General features: G+C 38.9%; 1 protein-coding gene across 1 annotated transcript in view; it reads left to right on the top strand.

Annotated features, from left to right (window-relative positions):
• The window catches only part of LOC131439588 (protein O-mannosyl-transferase TMTC1-like), a 667,156-nt gene that overhangs the window by 533,638 nt on the left and 110,709 nt on the right, over positions 1-22,809 (top strand). The window contains exons 5-6 of the mRNA XM_058610786.1: positions 21,728-22,048; positions 22,141-22,330. Coding sequence (XP_058466769.1) covers positions 21,728-22,048; positions 22,141-22,330 — 511 coding nt within the window. The remainder of the gene's footprint in view (positions 1-21,727; positions 22,049-22,140; positions 22,331-22,809) is intronic.

The following is a 22,809-nucleotide window of genomic DNA, read 5'->3' as shown; positions in this document are numbered from 1 at the left end:
GACACATAAAACTTTCCCATTCCTGTTTTCCTCCACCGGCCGTGTTTGTGTTTGTAGTGCAACAAACGAACGGATCGGAAGGTGGGCGGGAAACGAAGAATCTTCTCCATGGTTAGATGTGTCTCTCCGGTGCGGAAAGTATTTTTTTTTTCACCGTATTTACCACCGAGGAAGCGCTACGTTCCGGATCGAGGACTGTTCGCCGGACTGGCGAGAGAAAAAAGGAAAGCAGCCGACCGCGCGTTCAAACGGTAACAGAGGATGCACAAACATTCCTACGGCTCGCTCCACCAGAATGAATTCCACAGCATAGTGGCAACCACTAGCCACTTGAATATTCATGCTTGACCACTTGATGTGTAAGCAACGGTTTGTCGAAATGGCTTTCGGTGAGTGTGTCTCGCAACAACTTTCTATGACGGGCGGGTGCGGGCAGGGAAACCAGGAGTGTGAAAGTACCTCTCGGGATTCATTCAGCAAATTGAACATTTATGATGTTTCTTTATTACTCAAGTAGATTCGAGAAGAGTGCCGAAGATACCTACGGATTCGAAGATATTCCACGGACCTACGGATCCGTAGACAAAATCTACGGTAATTTGGATTTTTCCTACGGAAATTTGAATTTATCAACGGAGAACTACAGGTACTAGTCTTGTCTGGCGAGCAAAAAAAAAACCAAAAAACCACCGGGAGAGTTTTTGAGAAAAGTCAATCTACGGAAATGGAACTACAAACTTCTGGCATTACTGATTGTGTGTCGTTTGCGAAGCTAGTTTCGACGTCACAGCTGCCAGTTGTTTGCATTGGTGGAAAAACAACGAAAAGAAGACAACGGTGGAGAGCATCACACAAAATCAGCCATTCTAATGGCTCTAAAAGTTTTCTAAATAACTATTAGGATTTCTTGCTCGCAAATCGAATGTAAATATTCTCAGTTTAGTGCAAATCTAGAACTGTTTGAAATGATTTGTGCAATTTTCGCTGTGTGAAATTCACAGTAATCGAGATCAAGTGAAGCCTTCTTTGTTTTTGCGAAAAATGTGAAAAAGGGGAATGCTTGCATAATTCATACAATTGATCAACTAATTGATATTCGGAAGTATTATGGAACATGTCAGTTGTTTTCGTATTCACGACATCCCGTTATGTCTCTGACATTACCCACCCGCCTTTTTACAAAGAAATTTTCAATCATTTGATTTAAAAATACATATTTTAGTAGTCAAAATACAACTTCCAGGTCGTAGCGTTTTGCAAAGCCATCTCTTGAACCATGACATCATTTGTGCATGACGCCTTAGTTGTTGGTTAGGTAAACTTATTTTGAATGTACCAATTCCTACTTTCCGGTTCCAGAAACACTAGAAGTAGTGGTCTTACGGAAGACTCGGAAATGGAATTGATATCAGTTTTCCAGACATGATTGCACCGATTGTCACTAACTTATATCCAAATGTATGCTCTTATAATCAATTTCAAACCGTCTTCTAACCTACAACACGGAATTTGAACGATATCTCAAAACAAACAAACCTGGATTAATCAAATTTGCACATCTATTTTGTTGGCAGCCAAACAAATTTATTTTGATTAGTACGGATCTGTGTTTGGGCTCAACGAATTCCCAGTCTGCTCTGGAGTAACTCAAGGCAGTTGCTTAGGACCATTTATATTTTTACTCTGAATAAACGATCTCAACTTTTTATTTACTAAGTTAGTTACTAAGAGCTTTGTTAATGTACACTGCATCAAGGATTTATATTGCGATTTAGTTCACTCGACACTTGAATATGCAGCTGTTGTGTGGTCACCTCACTACCAAATTGACATTGATCGCATCGAAACCATCCAGCTCAAATTCGTCAGATTCGCTTTACGAAATCTAGCTCGAAACGATCTAACTAATCTTCCTAAGGAGTGTATCGATAAGTAGTTAGCAAAATTCAAACAGTTATTACTTCAAACAGTTATTACACTTAGTGCTCAGAAAGTGGTGTCACGTACAACGAAATTGCTAAACGGGTGAAAGTGCACCACACCAGTGTCCAAAATATTATCGAGAAGTTCGGTAAGACCCTTTTCATGAAGGATTTGCCCCGATCCGGTAGAAAAACTGATCCCAGCCAGCCCGGCCGGGACTTAAAAGTGGTTGAGTACATCAGGAAAAACCCATCGGCGTCGACGCGGGATTTGACCAAGCAGTTCAATACCAGCATCGGGATGATTCAACGGATCAAAGTTCGGAACTCCCTGAAAACGTACAAGAAACAGAAGGTGCCGAAAAGGTCCCTGGTACAGCAAGTTCAGGCCAAAACAAGAGCGCGAAAACTGTATAACCGAATTCTACAGAATAAAAACGGATGCATCCTGATCGACGACGAAACCTACGCCAATGAAGACTCTCGATCGCTGCCCGGACCGCAATATTATACGAAATCGGTGTACCAGGACCTGGACGACGCTGACACCACGGTGGCGATGGGAAAGTTTGGGCAGAAGGTGTTGGTCTGGCAAGCAATTATTACCTGTGGTTTGCGGTCGTCGATTTTCTTCACGAAGGGCACAATTAACGCCAAGGTGTACGAGGAAGAATGTTTGAAGAAGACAATGCTGCCACTGTACAGAAAACATAAGGCTCCTCCTCTCTTCTGGCTGGATTTGGCTTCAGCCCACTACGCCAACTCCGTTCTACAGTGGTATTCAAAAAATAATGTACAATTCGTGGAAAAGGACATCAACCCACCGAACTGCCCGGATCTTCGGCCAATTGAAAGGTATTGGGCAATTGTCAAGCGGCACTTTCGGAAGGAAGGTACAGTGTCCCAAAACATGCAGGAGTTAAAAAAAAACTGGACAGCTGTACCAGGAAAGTCACAAAAGTAACTATGCAGAATTTAATGAAGAATGTCAAGTCCAAAGTGCGAGCGTTTCACAGAAACTAGGATTTTCATCAATATAATCAGTGAAATGCATAAAAATGTAATTTTTCTACAATATATCGAAAACTGATGTCAAAATATGTTTTTTTTATTCAATAATCAATGTTGCTAATTTCTTTTCGATACACTCCTTAGTTACTGTAAATGTCTCTAAAGCTGTTTTCCTTCTTGAGATTAACCTTTTGAAAGAATTAACATTTATAACAATTACGGTTATAATGAACTCTTTTTGGCATTAAAGAAAACCTTACTCTTCACTATACGGAGCTGGGTGTCAATTAAAAGTTTCAAAACAATTTTGAACGTTAATAACTCAGTAATTTGTTGATGGATATAATTTAACAGCAAATCGATTCGGAAACTTTTAACTTAAACATATATGGCAACGTTGTTTCAGTAGTTCAACAGCATACTACACCCGAACCTCCATTTACGTAATAATCGGGACTACGTAAATCGAAATATGACGTAAAAAAAGTTTACGTTATTTGGAATTTTCGACGTAAAAAAAGTTTACGTTATTTGGAATTTTCAACGTAAAAAAAGTTTTCCTTATGTATATGTATTATTAGATATGTATAATATATTGGATAGTTATGGAACGAAAATTACGAGTATTTACAGGAAAAGGATGTTCTAAGCAGCATAAATTTCCAAGATGACGACTTCCGGTTTATTGATATTCTTTGAAAACTCTTACAATATGGGTATTTTCGGAACGGGTTTGATGAGTACATGTCGGAAAACGATATTTGAGGTGATTCTGAATTTCAAGATGGCGACTTCCGGTTTATTGATATTCCTTGAAAACCCTTACAATATGGGTATTTTCGGAACAGGTTTGATAAATAGGTGTCGGAAAATGATATTTCAGGTGATTCTGGATTCCAAGATGGCGGCTTCCGGTTTATTGATATTCCTTGAAAACCCTCATAATATGGGTATTTTTGGAACGGTAATAATTTTAATATGGAATGGTGAGATGTCGGAAAATGATGTTTAAAGTCATTTCAAAATCCAAGATGGTGTTTCTCGAAACCCGTATCAAAACGAATGTTTTCGGAACGAGTTTTAAGAACAGTTCTTATTAAACGTTGTTTGAGTAATTATGACTTACTATCGAATATTTTATAATATTGTTACTTTTGGAATGGATTTTACGAGTCAATATTTGGACGAAAGTTGTTTAAAATAAACTGTAGGAATTTTATTCCAAATTCATTATGATATTAGCTTGACACTTACAATCAAATTGTCAAACAAATACATAAATTGATGAATATGCTTCGATGTAAATATTTTAAGATTCATTCTTTGGTGAAAGAAATGGTAATATTTTATTTTCAGTATTGTAGTAAATATGATTTATTTGATTAGATTCAAGTTTTGAACTGCTGTTAAAACTTTTGTTTTCGTTTTCGTTGACTGATTTCAATACCTGAACTGTTATTCATTCTTATGCATGAATCGGTCCATATCAGCATGGCCACGCTTAAGATTCAAATATAATGACACTCACTAATGGCATATGGCGACGCACTTCCATACGCGAAACAATTGAAACAAAAATGGTGTGCACATTTTTTTTGACACACTTTACCCAATTATTTTGGAACTGGAAGTCGGATCCAGAAGAAGTTGAGAAAGTTTGTAATGGACTATTAGACCATTTGAATCAGTTTGTGAAAATCGGTCGCGCCATCTCTGAGAAAAGTTAGCACAAAAATTTTATTTTTTTTTTGCACATTCAACTCATAACTCCGGAGCCAGTAGTCAGATACAAACAAATTCAGGAATTTGTATCAGACCTGAAGAGTTTTTTTTAGCTGATCCAAGTGTGTTAAAATCGGTTTATTCAACTCCGGAAAAAGTTCCGGAAATAAGGCGTACTTATTTTCACATTTTGTATGAGACCTTTTATTTGAATCTAAGAGTGTGAAAATCGTTGCAGCCATCTCCTATAAAATTTAGTGTAATAAAACGTTACATACACACACAGCCATTTTGCGTACTCGACGAACTCAGTCGAATGGCATATGACACTCGGTCCTCCGGGCCTCGGATAGAAAGTCGGCTTGCATAATCAAAATTTTGACTCGAATTCCTGTTATGAAGGCAGTGAGGCATAAAACAATGTCACAAGTACATTTCCTTCACTTAAACAATAAAGCTCCGGTTTAGACTGACCGATTTAAGAAAACTTACATCATATGGTTTGGCACTGTCAACCATATTCAACATCTATTTCGATTTTGATCACTGTTGAGTCGTGTACATTCCATTATTTTTGCATTTCTCTATAGAAAGAGTATAGATTTAAATGAAAATAAAAATTTGATTGAAGCTCGGAGACACTTATCGTTATATATCATTCAACTCAGCTCGATGGATGATGAACTAAGACATTTTAGTTCAATTTTTAAATAACCACAGTTTTCCATCCAAAAGCGTTCGGTATATGTTTGAAACGTCGACGACTGTATTAGAGAGTAAACACAATAATCAAATTGATTTTGGTAAAAACTCATTGAGGATGATTTTCGGACCTACCTTCCTGTACAAATTTTGGCTATATAAAAGGTTTACAATCACATCTTTTCGGGTGTAACACCTATTATCAGTCACCATGTGTTACATATATTGATAGTGGAAGGTATCAATGGAGGACTATGATTTAAACAATGAAAACCTTAGTTATTCAATAAATTGAGAATTAAATTAAATAATATTTGCAAAATATAGCCAATTGAATTTTACATTACATTGGACGGATTACAATAAATCATCAAGTGTGAAAGTACTGGAGTACAAAGTGAAAAACTTGGACTCACAGTATATTTCGTGTTTTTAGAGGCACAACATAGTTTGTTTTAAGCGACTCTTCCCAAATATTAATACAATATAGGATACAATCAGCAATCCATTAATATTCAAACATTATTTTCTACGTAATATGCACTAAACCAGCTCCAAAAATACCCATATTGTAAGGGTTTTCAAGGAATATCAATAAACCGGAAGTCGCCATCTTGGTATCGAAAACCAACTCAAACATCGTTTTCCGACATCTATTCATCAAACCCGTTCCGAAAATACCTATATTGTACTAATTTCCATGGAACATAAATGAGCCAGAAATGATTTTCGTTGTATGCAAAAACCTCTTTTTACGACGTATTTTCAACGTAAAAAAAGATTACGTTATTTGGGCTTTATGTCGTAAAAAGAGTAACGTAAAAAGAGGTAACGTATAAAAAGTTTACGTAAACGGAGGTTTGGGTGTATTGGGAAATTTGGTTAAAAACGACCTATGTTCTCATTCACCAATCCCAGCTGACCAAAATGATGTCATTCTCTTGATTTTTCGTGCACGTCCGACAGTTTCGATAGTTGCCATACAGTAGAAGATCAGTTTCGTTCGGCATAGGAGGCATAAAAAATACCGAATCGTTCTGCGTAGTGTGAAGTTTAGCACAAAGAGGAATCTATAAATATATGTTGCATAACATTGCTTTGCCTAGTTGATGCTTGACTGTAAATGGAACAAATAGTTCGTCCAGTGAGGTGATGACTGGATTGTATATGCGTTCGCTCGCTGGATTGTCGCTTTTGCATTGCATGTTGGTGCAATTTCCTGCTGTTTACGGCACACCGTGTTCGCTTGAGTATCTTATATATCATTCAGCTATAGACGAAAGGAATCAGCGTGGTTGCGTTTCTTTTGAAATATCCCATGTATTTAGCAAATTTTTGGACCATTTTGTTAAATTCACTTGAGTTTGAACGAAACCAGGTAGTAAACCCTTACAAATATTGATAACAAAATGATTATGTGTTGTACAGATTTGATTTAGGTTGCAAAACATTAGCAAATAGATTTATTAAATCAATTTCGTTTATAATTTATCAATTAATTTCTAACTACAACATCAAAAACCTTATTCTTCGAGTTTGAAAATTCATTTCACGTTTTCTACATAAATATTAATCAAACCATGGAACGTGCGATCGCAGAAGAGTTGGTTGGATTCTTTCATAGATATTAATGTTCCGGTGACTAATAGGTCAGTTTAAACTATTCAGCGATAGATCTTTCGAGCCCAAATCGGAGTGCTTGTATCTCAGTAATTTGTAGATGAATTTGACACATTTAACTTGATTCGAAAAATTACTTCGAAATTGTACTCTTAAAAATGAAATAATCTGTCGATGGGATTGTGTGCACACTGGAATCTTCATTTACAAGCAATACGGTGACTTGCTAATGGATTCAGTTCGAAGATGTTTCTGAAGATAATCATAGATACTTATTTTCAATTAAATATGGCAAAACACAATTAATTATCTTTTAGCATTAGCCGATAACTACTACGGAATTAAACTTTGTCATGTCGCTCTTGATATTGTGGCCGCTTTTCTTTTAGCACGCAACTAAGGCGCATCAATTGCGTTCGGTAGCGATCTCCTGTGATGGTTTCACCCGGTTTTAAGAGCTCGTAGTAAATCACACCGAGCTGATCCCACCAAATACAAAACATAACCTTGGCGCCGTGAATATTCGGTTTTGCCTTCGACGAAGTAGCATGTCCGGGCTTTCTCCATAATTTTTTGCGTTTAGGATTATTGTATCCAATCCACTTTTCATCACCGGTTACGATTCGATGTAAAAACCCCTTAAGATTTTGTCTTTGATGCAGTTGCTCACATACAAATAGACGGCGCTCAATGTCCCTCGGTTTCAACTCGCACGGCACCCAGTTTCCTTCTTTCTGAATCATGCCCAGGGCCTTGAGACGTTTTGAAATGGCTTGCTGACTCACACCCAACGATTGGACAAGGTATGGCACGAATCTTCATCAAGCAATGCTTCTAGTTATTCATCTTCGAAGGTTTTCTCTCTTCCACCACCATGTTTGTCTTCGACATCGAAATCAACATTTTTAAAACGTTGAGACCACTCCCGACACGTTATTTTACTCAGAGCAGCATCACCGTAAGTTTCTGAGAGCATTCGACGCGCTTCAGCTGCATTTTTTCGAATTGTACCAGAAAAGTAAAACTTCCCGCAAATGGCGAGAATTGGGCACATAAACAGACATTTTCGAGGGTGAATAATACGAAAACTAAAACAACTGTCACTGAAACGGCGATGACAATTCATTAGGTACTGTACACATTCACTTTAAAGGCATTATCATTTATGTATTTTGACCAGCCTCAGCCGGTACAGCCACCTTTCGGAAAACGGCGGAAGCAAAGTTGTACACCTGATAGTATTTCCTTTCTCAAGATTGTCGATAAATATTACATCACGCACATCTCAAAATGCCGAGGTCATAACCTTTCCAGCCGTTTGTTGTGCTTTCGAGTACTTTGAACGAGATTCACCACTTGCTGTCCACTCAGATGACGATCGTTTCGATTCCGGAGTGAAGTGATGAATCCATGTTTCATCCATTGTCACATATCGACGCAAAAACTCCGGTTTGTTACATTTAAACATGGCCAAACACTGCTCAGAATTATCAACACGTTCTCGTTTTTTGGTCAACAGTGAGCAAACACGGCAGCCACTTTGAACAGTGCTCTCTCATAGTCAAATGCTCATACACTACAACACATCCTTTTGATATTTTTACGATGTCAGCTAACTCACTCAACTTCACTTTTCGTTCATTCAAAACGATTTTGTGGATTTTTTTAATGTTTTCTGGTGTTATCGTTATACCCAATGCGTTCTGCATCATCGGTGTCTCTACGACCAAGTTTGAAGTCAGCAAACAAACTTTTTATTGTATTTTCTGATGGAGCGAGGTTCCCATGAAGAAGCTGTGTAAAATTAAAACACGAAATTATTTTTGATCCATTGTTCTGAAAATAACAAAAGTTGCACAATAACTCACAAACTAATTTTGTTTATTTTGATAAATTTCGTCCATCTGATCAACATGGTCTTAATGGAACTGTCTAATTCTAAAAACGAACAAACAACAAGATTAAATACATAGTGGTCGAGTAATAAAATTAAAATTACGGACGGACTGATAGTAGACGCCGACGGAAGCTGTTAGAAGTGCGATTGAAGTCGAAGTGCTCGGAAACCTCGTTGAAGTGACGAATTGAAGCAGCTAGAGAGCTACTTGCAGCGTAGTTTGTGAACGGAGTCTCAAACAGTAGAGTCCTCGGTCGAAGTGAGCTGGCAGGAGCATATAGGTTGATTCGAGCCATCAAGTCTGGCACATCGTACTCAGCAAGCAAGATTTTGGCAACAAAGGTAACATTTGATGCATTCCTTCTATCAGTTAGAGTGTCGAGACCCAGCAAACGACAGTGGTCGGCGTACGGTGGCAGGTTAAGTGGGTCACTCCATGGCAGGTATCGCAGTGCATACCTGATGAATCTGCGCAGCACAGCTTCGAAACGTGCACTCCACACTTCCTGATAGAGACTCCAGACAAAGAAGCAAATTCAAACAGCGAGTGAACCAAGGAACAATACAAGGTCTTGAAACACAGCGGATCACGGAACTCACTCGATATCTTGAACATGAATCCAAGTTGACGATTCGCTTTGTCGATCGTAGTTGAGAAGTGCCAAACGTATGCAAGCCTTTCATCCAACAGGACACCAAGGTCCTTGACGTGGTCGACACGTTGAAGCGGGGTCCCAGCGATGTTATGATAAAACGGAACTGCAGTCCTGGTCCTTCGAAAGCTAAAAACAGAACATTTGGCGACACACAAGACCGTTCGTACCAGTCGTTGAAGATGTACAGGAGGTTCTGCAGTTCTCAGCCATCAGCTTGGTTACGAACGACGTGATAAATTTTGACATCATCTGCGAAAAACAATTTTCCTCCACGCTGTAGGACAAAAGCTGCATCATTGACGAATAGTGAGGAGAACAATGGACCCAGTGTGCTGCCCTGCGGAACTCCTGAACAATTGTAAAAGCAGTCAGAAGAATTGCATTTGCAAGTTTAGCGAGCAGAATGTCATGGTTGACTTTGTCGAATGCAGCTTTTAGATCCGTGTAGATTACATCCACTTGCAGTTTTTTGCATATTTGATCCATGCGGAACGAAGTAAAGCTAATGAAATTAGTCTCAACAGAGCGACCCGAAAAGAATCCATGCTGGTAGGGACTAATGTATTGCTTGAAAGATGCAAAGAGTTTTTCGTAAATCTGCGACTCAAACACCTTGGATTCCACTCCCAGCAAGGTGATGCTACGGTAGTTCACTATATTGCATTTATCCGCTTTCTTGAACTCGGGGAACATCGTAGAGCGTTTCCATTCCGATGGAAATTTGTGCAGACGAAGCGACAAGTTGAATAATGTAGAAAGCGGAGATGCTAAAATTCCGGAGCATTTTTTCAGAACAGCTCAGGGAATTATATTCGGGCCGGGTGAATATGACGACTTGATTTTACTTATAGCCGTGATAACCATTTGGACATCCACTGCAAACACGTCCATGTCGATGACGTTGGCAGGTACATCACGGACTGCTCTGCCTATCTCAGCTTGCGTTGGTGAGACGTTCGTGAAAACACTCGAGAAGTGTTTCGCAAAAAGACTGCACTTATCAGCAGAGGACATAGCAATGTCGTTGGCGAGATGCAGCCTTGACGGGAGACATTTTCTTTCTTCTTTGTACTGGTGAATGACCAGAATCCCTTCGGGTTGCGGCACAGATTCTGTTGAGTGCGATTGACATACCACTTGTAAAGAAACTTATTGTAGCTGTGATAGTTGTTGCTGGCAACTGAGAAGTTTTGTTCGGTAAGAAGGGATCGTCGACTACAGAATGCACGAAGAGATTTAGCACATGCACGCTTCAGTTTCCGCAGAGTGGCGTTTGTCCATGGTGGCTTCCTCGGAGGTTGTGACCTCGGTACAGAGGCAGAGACACAATCTAGCAGAATGCAATTGAAGCGTGCGACGGTTGAATCGTTGTCGGTGTAGCTCAACTCTGCGTTCCACTCGAGCGTGGGCTTAAGGTACAGAAGAAATGCAAGGGTACTCGCCTGAGGGTGGCGGCTGGAGGTCTCTTTCACCGCTCCCGAATGCAGTACCGAGACGGCTCTGATGGCTGGAATCGAGGTCGTCAAGTGCTGATGATGAAGAAATTCTGGTAGCAGACAGGACTGGGCCGGGTGGCTTAGAGACCTCCAACAGGCTTCGTGTCGTGCGTCTCGGTGTCAAGTTCATCGGTGGATGAGAGTTTACTCCATTGGTGAGCTAAGCATCTCTGGGGTTACCAACGATTGTAACGAGGTTTCGATTCGTGGGACCTTCAGAGCTCTTGGCTTCCAAAAATCCTCCGTGTTCGGCCAAATGGATGGGTCCAAGGCATTGTCCTTAAGTTCACGATCCACTCCGACCTTGAAGGACACGAAGGCAATCGAAAAAAGATCGGTATCTTTTTTTACCAGCTTCTTGACAACTGACTCCGAGCCGGTGACACACTCCTGAACCATAGCAGCGACGTCCTCCTCGGTCACATGTGGAGCAATTCGGAAAAGGTACAGCCAGAATTTGTCCACTGGCTTCGGTACGGTATCCTCCGCTTTGACAGCGTCACTGACTTTGCGTGTTCCACTTAGTAAAGCTGGCGTAGGCCTTCCACTAGAAGTAGCCTTGTAGCCAGTATCGCGTGGACGCTTACCAGTGAGCCGATTTGACGCTGACTTTGCAGCCGACGAAGTGTTGAACTGGTCAGACAACGCTTGTAGTGCACAATAAGTCTTGTCCAGCTCAAGTTTAAACTCCTTCAGACAATCGTCGACACAATCCGAGTCCGTTAAAACAAGATTCACCGTGGTTAAAGACGACTTCCGTGCTTTCAGTTGGTCCAGTGTTGAAATGCAGTCGTTGCAGAACCATAAAAGATTCGGCGACTGGTTGTTGACAAAATCGAGGTTCGATCTGATCCATCCGATGCATTTAGTGTGGGCCGTGTGCTCACAAAAGTGACATTTGATGAAATCCAGGCTTTTCACCGATTTAGAGCACTGAACGCAAGATGAATCCATTTTGCAGACTTTGTTGGCACTTGTCGCTCACAAAAAAAGTGATCAGTCTTTATATATGTTATCTTCGCACTTAGTCAGACAGTGTGTAGCTATTGTCATACAGATGTCGCGACGTAACCCGATTTCACCGGGACCGCGAAGATGGTGTAAACAAAAACAGCTGTAATGCCACAAACCGATGAATAGAATATCATGAAATTTTACAGCTGTCTTTTAAAGTTTTGACTGAAAAAAGGTGACTGCAATAAAACTAGTGCCATCTATGTGTTAGGCCCGGTACTTTTCAGCCCATGTGTTATATAAATCAATGGGATAATTCCATGATTGAAGTAAAAACTTTAAGATTCATTTGAGAACCACGTGCAAGCCCATGCAATTTGAAAACTGTTAAACTAAGTTTCTCTATAAGTTTCCCAAATCTTCCCTAGTATTTGCTTGTTAGTATTACAATCAAAACCTATACCCTCTATAATCGCTGCTCTGTTGCTGATACTCGAATCTGAAAATCACAAAATCTGTCTCCACTAGGTCGACACACGAGGAGCACACTGACCACATTCGAGATACAATTGAAACCTCAGATTCGAAATAATTAAATCAACACTCACTCGCTTAAACAACGAATAGAACCGCACGTCAACCGAGCAGCAACCGCACGACATCAGGACCCCATCTTCATGCCTATGACAACTCCATCGAATAACTAACCTTTTAAAGAAAATAGTTCCCTCCATCGGGACTGCGAGACTTTCTATGGAATCATTCCTCGAACCGACTCGAAGGTCCCGCCTGGTTGACACTGCACTGTTGGCATGCAGCTGCTTCGTCATCGTCTCCGGGCTATTTGGAACCGCTCTGATGAAGAACATTCCAAAATTAATGAATTATTCAAATTGAAGATCCTCCTGCTGGCAGTGCTGTTGATTCTGGACCGCAGTAGCCTGGCGGCCGACTCCCAAACGGGAGGTAACAGTTGAACTTGCAAAGCGCATTTACTGCACTCGGGTGTGTCTGAGTGGACTTTTGAACTAAATAGGAGCAAAAACATAATCATGAAACCGGAATGACTCTTTTGTGAAAGTGTTCTCAGTTTTGCGTCCAACGAGCTGGTGGTTAGCTTAGCGTACTCAACTATCACTCCTTAGTGGTGGAGGTCAATCCTTTCCAGTCGTATTAAAAACCCGGGGCCGTACGACTTACCGAGCATCGGTTCGGTTCCGTTAAGAAAGCATTTTAATTAAAATGAACAACTGGATGGCTAAACGCCTGCTTGCACTCTGGGAGTTGGAAGAAATAGTGCACTGGCAATAGAAGTGCTGCCGGAAAGTAAATGGAAAAGCTTTTAAAGCGTCTTAAAGTTGAATGAGCTCAGGTTTTCTTTTCTGTCACTGCCTTCATTCGGTTAGTGAGAAACCAATGTGAGCATTACAAATCGAAGAACGGGAAAGTTGAAATAATAGAAAGGCAGGTCGTTTGATGCACTGTGAATGCTCACAGTGGACTGATTTAGATTATTGTGGGCAAAAACCTCAAATTTTCGAAATTAAAGTATTCCAAATGCCGCGGATGTCAACTTTTAAACTAAAGAAAGAGAACTTTTCAACTAAAGTTATTTAAGCAGAACGCAAGAAGACAATTTCTTAATCTACCTAGTGATATGGTAATTCCTTTCTCTTATCAATATAACAGCATGTTCTTTACTGTGATGTAATAATTTCCGGATTGATTCGGCTTTAATGCTTACGTCGCTTATTCGGTTACATTTCCTTAACTGACAGTATCAACAATAACACATTTGAACTCAATCATTAACCCATTTTCAAAATTTCGGTTCATTATTCAAATGGCCGTATGAGCAAGAGACAGTATCTATTTGTCTACTTTCTCTTTCGAATATTATGACGTGATTATAAAGGTTTCCTTGGATTTTACAATTCTGTTTGAAAATCGAAGGTTCCGAGTATCATTTTATACAAAGAGCTGAGTGATAAACGTGAAAATCGCTTGGTTATTAATAGAAGAGAAAGTAAACAAGAAGAACCTGTCATTTGTTCTTACGGCCTTTTGAATAATCAACCGAGAAAATTAAACTAACCCAGATATGTCGAGATCGGCAGAACTATAATCGAGAAAATTGTTCGCAGTACTATTTGACTGTTATGTCACTTATTCGGTTTTATCTCAGAAACTTGAATTTGAAAACAATATAAAATGTTATTGAATAATACCCGTTCCAAAAATACCAATACTGTATAAGAATCTGCAATAACTAGTACTATCATTAGAGACTGACCATGTGCTGCTACTCCGTTATTGAACGAATTGAGATTGTAAAATGTTTTCCTGAAACATCGGGCTCGAGAACAGTATGTAGTTATACTTTGTGTTAACTGCATTTATTCCTGCACACTGATCCAAACCGACGCCGGCCACGTCCAAATATTTGGGAAGACAGACATTTTAGGAATCCTCTGCATTCCCATTTGCTTCACAGGGAGAATTTGTTTATAACTAAATTTCCGAATATTATTACATTTGTTCATTGCTCTTGTTAGCCGAATACCGTTTGTGTTTTAATTGTGTTTTATATTCATATATGCTTTCTACTGAAATAGGATATATGACTTGTCAAACTTCGAACAGGTCGTCCGGAGATTCTTCATCAATCTATGCAAGTAATCATTCGCGTTCTGTTTTTTTTTTAAATAAACAGCCGTAATACTGCAAGATTTTGAATTGAAGATATTGAAAAATATTATGGGGCTGTAGCTTACACTGTGAGTTAGAGGTTTTGAGAGTTAGTGGTTTAAACTCCACTGCCGATAAAGCACGCTGCGACAAGCCCTACGAAGCAAAACAGAGTCAAAAGCAGATAAAATGGAGGATGTAACCAGGGTGAAGTAAATGACACTAATAATAATAATAATAATAATGATTAAAATAATGATAATAAAATTAATAACAATAATAATAATAATAATAATAATAATAATAATAATAATAATAATAATAATAATAATAATAATAATAATAATAATAATAATAATAATAATAATAATAATAATAATAATAATAATAATAATAATAATAATAATAATAATAATAATAATAATAATAATAATAATAATAATAATAATAATAATAATAATAATAATAATAATAATGCCGATAAAGCACGCTGCGACAGGCCCTACGAAGCAAAACAGAGTCAAAAGCAGATAAAATGGAGGATGTAACCAGGGTGAAGTAAATGACACTAATAATAATAATAATAATAATAATAATAATAATAATAATAATAATAATAATAAAAATAATAATAATAATACATAAAATGGTAGTTTAGTTTTTGAAGTTATATAAGGAGTGTATCGAAAATAAGCTATCCACATACATTTGTGTTGTACGCATGGATTTGTGATGGGTTTTTATACTCAGATCACAGCATGCTGTGCATTTGGCTGTCAGCATTCGTTTGTTTACTTGTTTGTGCGTTTGAAATTCTGCATTTTCAAAATGTCGCGTATTGAAAAGGAAGTGAAAATTAAGATTCTGGACACATGCCTAAGTGAAAAGGGTATTACTATACGAAAATTGGCGAAGCGGTTTGGAATTCATAATGCCAGTGTTAAAACCTTCATTAATAAGTTTGGGAAACACTATTCTTTGGATGAGCTAACAGGAAGAGGCAGAAAACCCGGCTCTTCCAACCCGAAACTGGACAAGAAAGTGGTATCTCTAATCATGAAGAATAAATCAATGTCAATACGTGATTTGGCCAAAAAAGCAGGAACTAGTGTCGGAAAGATCCAACGTATCAAGAGAAGAAATCACCTGAAGACCTACAAGAAGCAGAAAATCTCGGAACAAAGTGTAGAACAGAAGAAGCGAGCAGCAAGAAGGGTCCGGAAATTGTATTCGCGTCTTTTGCAGTGTCCAGATGCATGCGTTTTGATGGACGATGGGACTTAGGTAAAGGAGGACTCAAAAACCCTTTCAGGTCCACAATGCTTAACTGTCGTCGTTGGGGAGGATGTGAACGATGCGGACAGGTCGATTCAAGTAGAGAAATTTGGTCGAAATGTACTGGTATGGCAAGCAATATGTTCCTGTGATTTGAATTCAACCATTTTTTACACTACCGGACCTACAAATGCAGAAATCTATCTATCTGAGTGTCTCCAGAAGAGATTGCTGCCTTTATATAAGAAGCATAGTACACCTCCACTGTTTTGGCCGGATTTAGCCTCGGCTCATTATGCCAAAACCACTCTCAATTTCCTTGCAGAAAAGGGTATAAATTTCGTTTGGAAAAATATCAATCCACCAAATTGCCCTCAGCTTCGACCCATCGAACGTTACTGAGCAATCGTGAGGAGGGTCTTCAAGAAGACTGGTAAGGCAGCTGGGAACATGCAGGAGTTCAAAAAAATTTGGGCTCAAGCGTCCAAAAAACGCGATGCAACACTTGCCCGGAACTTGATGAAGAGCGTTTTTTCAAAAGTTCGAAAATTCGTGAAGGAATAACTTAAATTTAATCCGGTTTTCATTATGCTCAATAATAATAATAATGTCCCGGGTTGGCGGTTCAATGCATAGGACGCTGGTCTTACAAGCCAGTTGTCGTATGTTCGAGCCCCGACCTGGAAGGATACTTAGTGTCAGTAGGATCCATTGTACTAGCCATGCAATGATTCTGTACACTAAGAATCGGCTGCGAAGTCTGTTGAAACAGAAAGGCCAAATTCCACCAAAGGAATGTAATGCCAAGACTTTTTTTTCATTATGCTCAAGTTTAACCGCGTAAAATAGGGGATCAATTTTTAGTTTGAATAAAATATCGTTTTTTTATCATAATTTGAAAGAAAAATGTGTGGATAGCTTATTTTCGATACACTCCTTACTTTACGAAGTTTTTTGAGGCCTATTTGAGTCAACGCCCGAGTGTAGGTGCTATGGATTTTTTTTGTTCCGATTATAGAGGTTTTAACCTTAAGGTCATTCGCTTCATTGGGTTAGAAAAATGTTCTGACCCTATGCGCGTGGTTGGAAATCGAGCCCAGGCGATTATCCATCACGCTATATCCGCCGCAAATATGGAAAAATGTTCCATTTGACGAAGCGTTACACGCGATATTATCGTGGGATGGGAAGCGTTATGTAAAGTTAAAGGAACTAGAAAGCGTTGCATACGATAATTTTCTTAAATTCAGGGTTACAAATTATATGTGTCATTTTGTGGAAATTATGAACATTAAAAATCGTTATAAGGGTTAGATGCATGCGGTAAACGAGTCGCGATGTGTTACTTTTAAGGAAGTGATAGGTGATGCGAAATATTACATGCGTAACTTTTTTATAAGTTATAAGCGTTACGGAGTGTTACGAAGCGTTACTTATATTGTAAGTTATAGACGTTACGAAGCGTTACTTTTATGTAAGTTGAAGGTTTTATGAAGCATTACACGCGTTGCTTTCAAGTAAGTAAAGTTAAGGCGTTATCTAGCGTTATGAAGCGTTATTTTTTTGTAAGTCATAGGTGTTACGAAGCGTTGCTTTTTTGTAAGTTATGTGCGTTACGAAGCATTTCATGCGTTACTTTTTTGTGAATCATTGGTGTTACGAAGCGTTACATGCGTAACTTTTTTGTAAGTTATAGGCTTTTGAGTGAAGTCGTAACGAAGCGTTTCTTTTATGTAAGTTGAAGGCTTTATGAAGCATTACATGCGTTACTTTCAAGTAAGTTAAAGTAAGGTGTTATGGAGTGTTACGATGCGTTACGTTATAGGCGTTATGAAGTGTTACATGCGTAATTGTTGTGTAAGTGATAGGCGTTACGAAGCGTTGCGTTTTTGTAAGCTATAGGCGTTACAAAGCGTTACTTTCATGATATTTATAGGCTTTACGAAGCGTTACATACGATACTTTTTTGTAAGTTATAAGTGTTAAGGAGTGTTACGAATCCTTGCTATTTTGTAAGATATAGGCGCTACGAAGCGTTACATGTTACGTTTTTTTGTGAATCATAGGCGTTACGAAAAGTTATTTTATGTAAGTTAAAGGCACTACGAAGGGTTACGTGCGTTACTTGTTATGAGTTATAGACGTTATGAAGCGTTACTAGCGCTACTGGTTTATAAGTTACAAGCGTTACTATGCACTTTATTCCTTCATAGATAGATTAGCCGTTTTTCACAATCTTGGATTCAAATCCAAGATCTCATAGTTTGATACACCGAAACCTCCATTTACGAACTAAACGGGGGTTCGTAAAAAGAGGTAGTTCGTAAAAAAAGTTTACGTTATTTGGGATTTGATTCGTAAAAAAGGGTTATGTTATTTGGAATTTACTTCGTAGAAAAAGTTTTGTGTAATGAATGTGGAAACCGCCCATCATATGGCTATTTTTGAAACGGATGTGAAGAGTAAGTGCAAGAAAATAAAGTATGCGCTCGTTTCAAAATCCAAGATGGCGGCTTCCGGTTTATTGATATTGCTGAAAACTCCTAACAATATGGGTATTTTCGGAACGGGATTCATGAGTAGAGGTCGAAAAAGGATGACGGAGGTGGTTCCGAAATTCAAGATGATGACTTCCGGTTTCTTGATATTCCTTGAAAACCCTTACAATGTGGGTATTTTTGGAACGAGATTAATGAATAGATGTCGGACAACGATGTTAGAGGTGCTTCTAAAATTCAAGATGGCGATTCCGGTTTTTTGATATACCTTGAAAACCCCTACAATATAGGTATTTTCGGAACGGAATTGATGAACAGAAGTCGGAAAACGATGTATGAGGTGGTTCTGAAATTCAAGATGGCAACTTCCGGTCTTTTGATATTCCTTGAAAACCCTTACAATATGGGTACTTTCGGAAAGAGATTGAAAAGTAGATGTCGGAAAACGATAGCTGAGGTGGTTCTGAAATGCAAAACAGTGACTTTCGGTTCATTAGTATTTCTAGAAAGTTTTGCCGTGTTCCTTGAACTTAATATTCCTTGAAAACACTATACGGGAAGTCTCACTCATTGAATTTTTAAACGAGCTCAAATATCGTTTATTGGTATTGAATATGTTTCGGAAATTTCTTTGTTTCAAGGGTTTTTAAGGCATATTGATAAACCGGAAGATGTTAAATTGGAATTCGAGATGACACACCAAATATAGTTTTGCGGCATCTGTTTATTAAATACTTTGCAAAAATACCCACATTGTTAGGGTTTTCAAGAAATATCAAGAAACCGGAAGTCGTTTTGAATTTCAGAACCACCTCAAACATCGTTCTCTGACATCTACTAATCAATCCCGCTCCGAAAGTACTCATTTTATAAGAGTTTTCAAGGATTATCAAGAAACCGGAGGTCGACATCCTGGATTTCAAAACTATCTCAAACATTATTTTCCGAAATCTACCATTAATTCCGTTCCGAAAATACCCTTACTGTAAGGGTTTTCTAGGAATATCAAGAAACTGGAAGTCACCTTTTTGAATTTTAGAACCACCTCAAACATCGTTTTCCAAAATCTACTCATCAACCCCGTTCCAAAAAATACCCATATTGTAAGGGTTTTCAATGCATATCAAGAAACCGGAAATCGCTATCTTGGATTTCCAAAATACCTTAAACATCATTTTTCGGAATCTACTCTTTAAATCCGTTTCAAAAATATATATATTGTAGTAGTTTTCATGGAATATAAATGAGTCGGAAATCGCTTTCGATGTATGCCAAAACCTCTTTTTACAAAGTAGGTTCGTAAAAAAGTTTACGTTATTTGGAATTTGGTTTGTAAAAAAATGATCACGTTATTTGTGATTTGGTTCATAAAAAGAATTACGTAAAAAGAATTGACGTATAAAAAGTGTTCGTAAACGGAGGTTTGGGTGTATATTGTTATTGAATTTTGCACGAATCCAACTTCTGGTTCCGGACTTATGGGATAATGAGTTAAAAAATATAATATTCTATAACAAAGTTTTTAACGAAACGATGTAAAAAGCAGCAAAGCTCTTGAAACTAAACCTCAAATTCTCCTAGTTTGCCTGATTTGCTAGTTGATGGCCAAATCACGAACTAAATCTTCAATTCTGATCTCGAGACTGGTACAATCGAAAAACTTTATTAGTTGTTTTTTTTTATTCAATAATGTAATATAATTTTAGGCACACTGCTTAAGCTCTAAGATGCCAAGGGTATTTTCTAATCTTAATTAACGACTAACTTAAAACTAGAATAGTATCATTAGACTATGTCATCTCGGGTTCTCGTAAATCCAGCTTTCAGCTGGCGATCAGCAGTTGTCGATGAATTCTGTGTTGCATGAGTCTTCCAGATGGCGTTGGTAAATATTTATACTGGCCGCATCCTTCGGTCCATGTGGGTCCGCGGGAAACACCTCCAGGCTACGAAGGCCCGGCGGGTGGCCCGCATGCTGGTTTTCGACTAGAAAGAAAGAAGAGAAGTAAATATTGTTGAAAACGTGGTAAAAAGGGGATGTGGGAACAAAATGTCTGAAAACGACAGATATCTAATTAGTAGCCATCGAGATGGCGAAGAGACAGGGAAGGGGGAACGAAATTTATTAGTTGTTGATCAAAGTCAATACCGGTCCCGAAAGCTCTGGAGACAGTGGTCAAAAACTTCAAAAATGGAGCTTGTATCGAGACACATCGAAATAAAGTTGAATTAAAATAGGTTTTTATGTTTACGGACATTATTTGGTTTAGGGTATAGGTTTTCGATGGGCGTGAGCTCAAACTGCAATTGCCCGCACAAATCATTATAATAATCCAAACTAACAACAAAATTTAAAAATTTTTAAACTCAAGTTTAATTACTTAGATCTAATGTTCCATAGTAATGATTACACAAAAATGGGCTTGCTTTTTTTTCAACCAAACTCGTTAATGACGTTTAGCAAAACTATATTCCCAGTGTGCAGCAAAACACGTACAGCAGCATAACAACGACGTTTCGAAATGGTGCCAAATAAACAAAAGAAGAATATTTCAAGCGAAGCCGGCCTCTTCCGGACGCTCGACTGGACCAGACGAGAATGCTCCCAGAATCCGGAAGGAGCAGTAAAAGTTGCTCTGTTGTTGCTGCTGATGACTGTACAACATCGCAGTTTTGTATATGCACAAATCGGCACCGCCACAAAGGTGGAAGGGAAATCGAAAAGCTTTTTTTTATTTTCATTTACAGTAGTGCACTCCCACTCTCGTCCGGTGGTGATGCAGCTGGACGGAGAAAAGGGTTTTTTGGGAAAACACGTACTGGCTGGCAAGTTTTTTGGGGTGTAAAGAAACCCGAAAATGAGCAAAGAATGGGTTTCTCGAACATTGCTGTGGGTTTTCTGGTCAGTAGTTTGGTAGTTGTGGCATCAGGAAACCATTCAAGTGCGCTTGTGTTTTTGTTTTGTCGGATTACAAGTAATGTTTGAGCTTATTTCTAGCAGTTTCTTGATTACATACTAGGACAACAAGAAAAGCAAACAACTCTAGAATGATTTTAAGGAAATCTAGATACCATCACCGAGTGGTACTTTAACTTTTTACTTTGCTGAAATAGAAAATTTATATTCATTATGTCCGGCTTCCGGATCCAGTGCACATTCGGAATAATCAAAAACGGCAATGAATTGGATCTGAATATTCAGATGAACTGTCTTTGAACTTTATTCAGCTATTTAAAATTCACAAACATACGCATATTAATTCCTAGTATTTTTATTTGCTTCCAGGCACGGTGACGAACCGGACAGCAATTCCATCTGGATGAGCATAGTCCTCGGCGGGCTCAGCATGCTGGCCAAGGAAACCGGTATTACGGTATTTCTACTCAATGCTGCCTACGATGTGTATCGCAATTGGTCGTCACTGAAAAAGACCATCCTGGATGTGAGGTGGAGCGAGGAGACTCATCAACTCGGTCGCCGAATTTCGCGGGTTCTGTTCTCTATGGGATTCCTGTTGGCCGTCCGGTTGGCGCTGCTGCAAGGGTCACTGCCAAAATTTTCGCAGCAGGATAACCCGACAGCATTTCATCCTAATCTGTACGTCAGGTGAGTATCGTTTCTCGGCTGGACTTACCCATCGAATGACATATGAATCTCTTCCCTTGTATGTCTTTCGCAATGTCCAATGGTATTCGCAGATTGCTGACGTTCTGCTACCTGGCTGCGTTCAATTGGTGGCTCCTGCTGTGTCCGTCGACGCTCAGCCACGACTGGCAGATGGGATCGATACCATTAGTCACATCAATAAGTGATCCACGAAATATACTCACGTTTATTGCGTTTTTTACCGCCCTTCTGCTCGTCTACCGGGGAATACTGGATTTCGAGGTAATTGAAATATCAATTATGCACTCTGTATCTACTCGCGTCGGCCAGAGGAACTGCAACTACTGCGGTCTGAGAGTCACCGGTGTGGTGCATCAGGAACAGAAACCATTTTCCGAACCGTTTCCTAGCTGCTCTTACTCATCACCTTAGGGATTTGTGGCTATTAGGAACGGGAAAACAATCTCGTTAGCAACCGATTCGATGGGAATTTATGGGAGGCTGGTTCCAGCTAGCGGTCAAAAAGGTCCCAACCGGGCTGGATAACAAAAGTTTTGCTATCCATGCAATCGACGGAAGAGAATACACTATGCAAATTGATGATGAATGTTGAATATTAGACTCCTCCGTTAGTTGCCACTTCATGGATGCTGGAAGCATCCCGTGGGGGTTTCAATTGATAATTCCGATATTTTGTTGAACGCAACAGTTCAATAATAATCTGCATTGGCAATCAATATTTCAACTTGATATAAAATACA

Source organism: Malaya genurostris, chromosome 3, assembly GCF_030247185.1.
Source record: "Malaya genurostris strain Urasoe2022 chromosome 3, Malgen_1.1, whole genome shotgun sequence".
Taxonomy (NCBI): Eukaryota; Metazoa; Arthropoda; class Insecta; order Diptera; family Culicidae; genus Malaya; species Malaya genurostris.
Note: the sequence above shows the minus strand (reverse complement) of the source record. Positions and strands in the feature narration are given on the sequence as shown.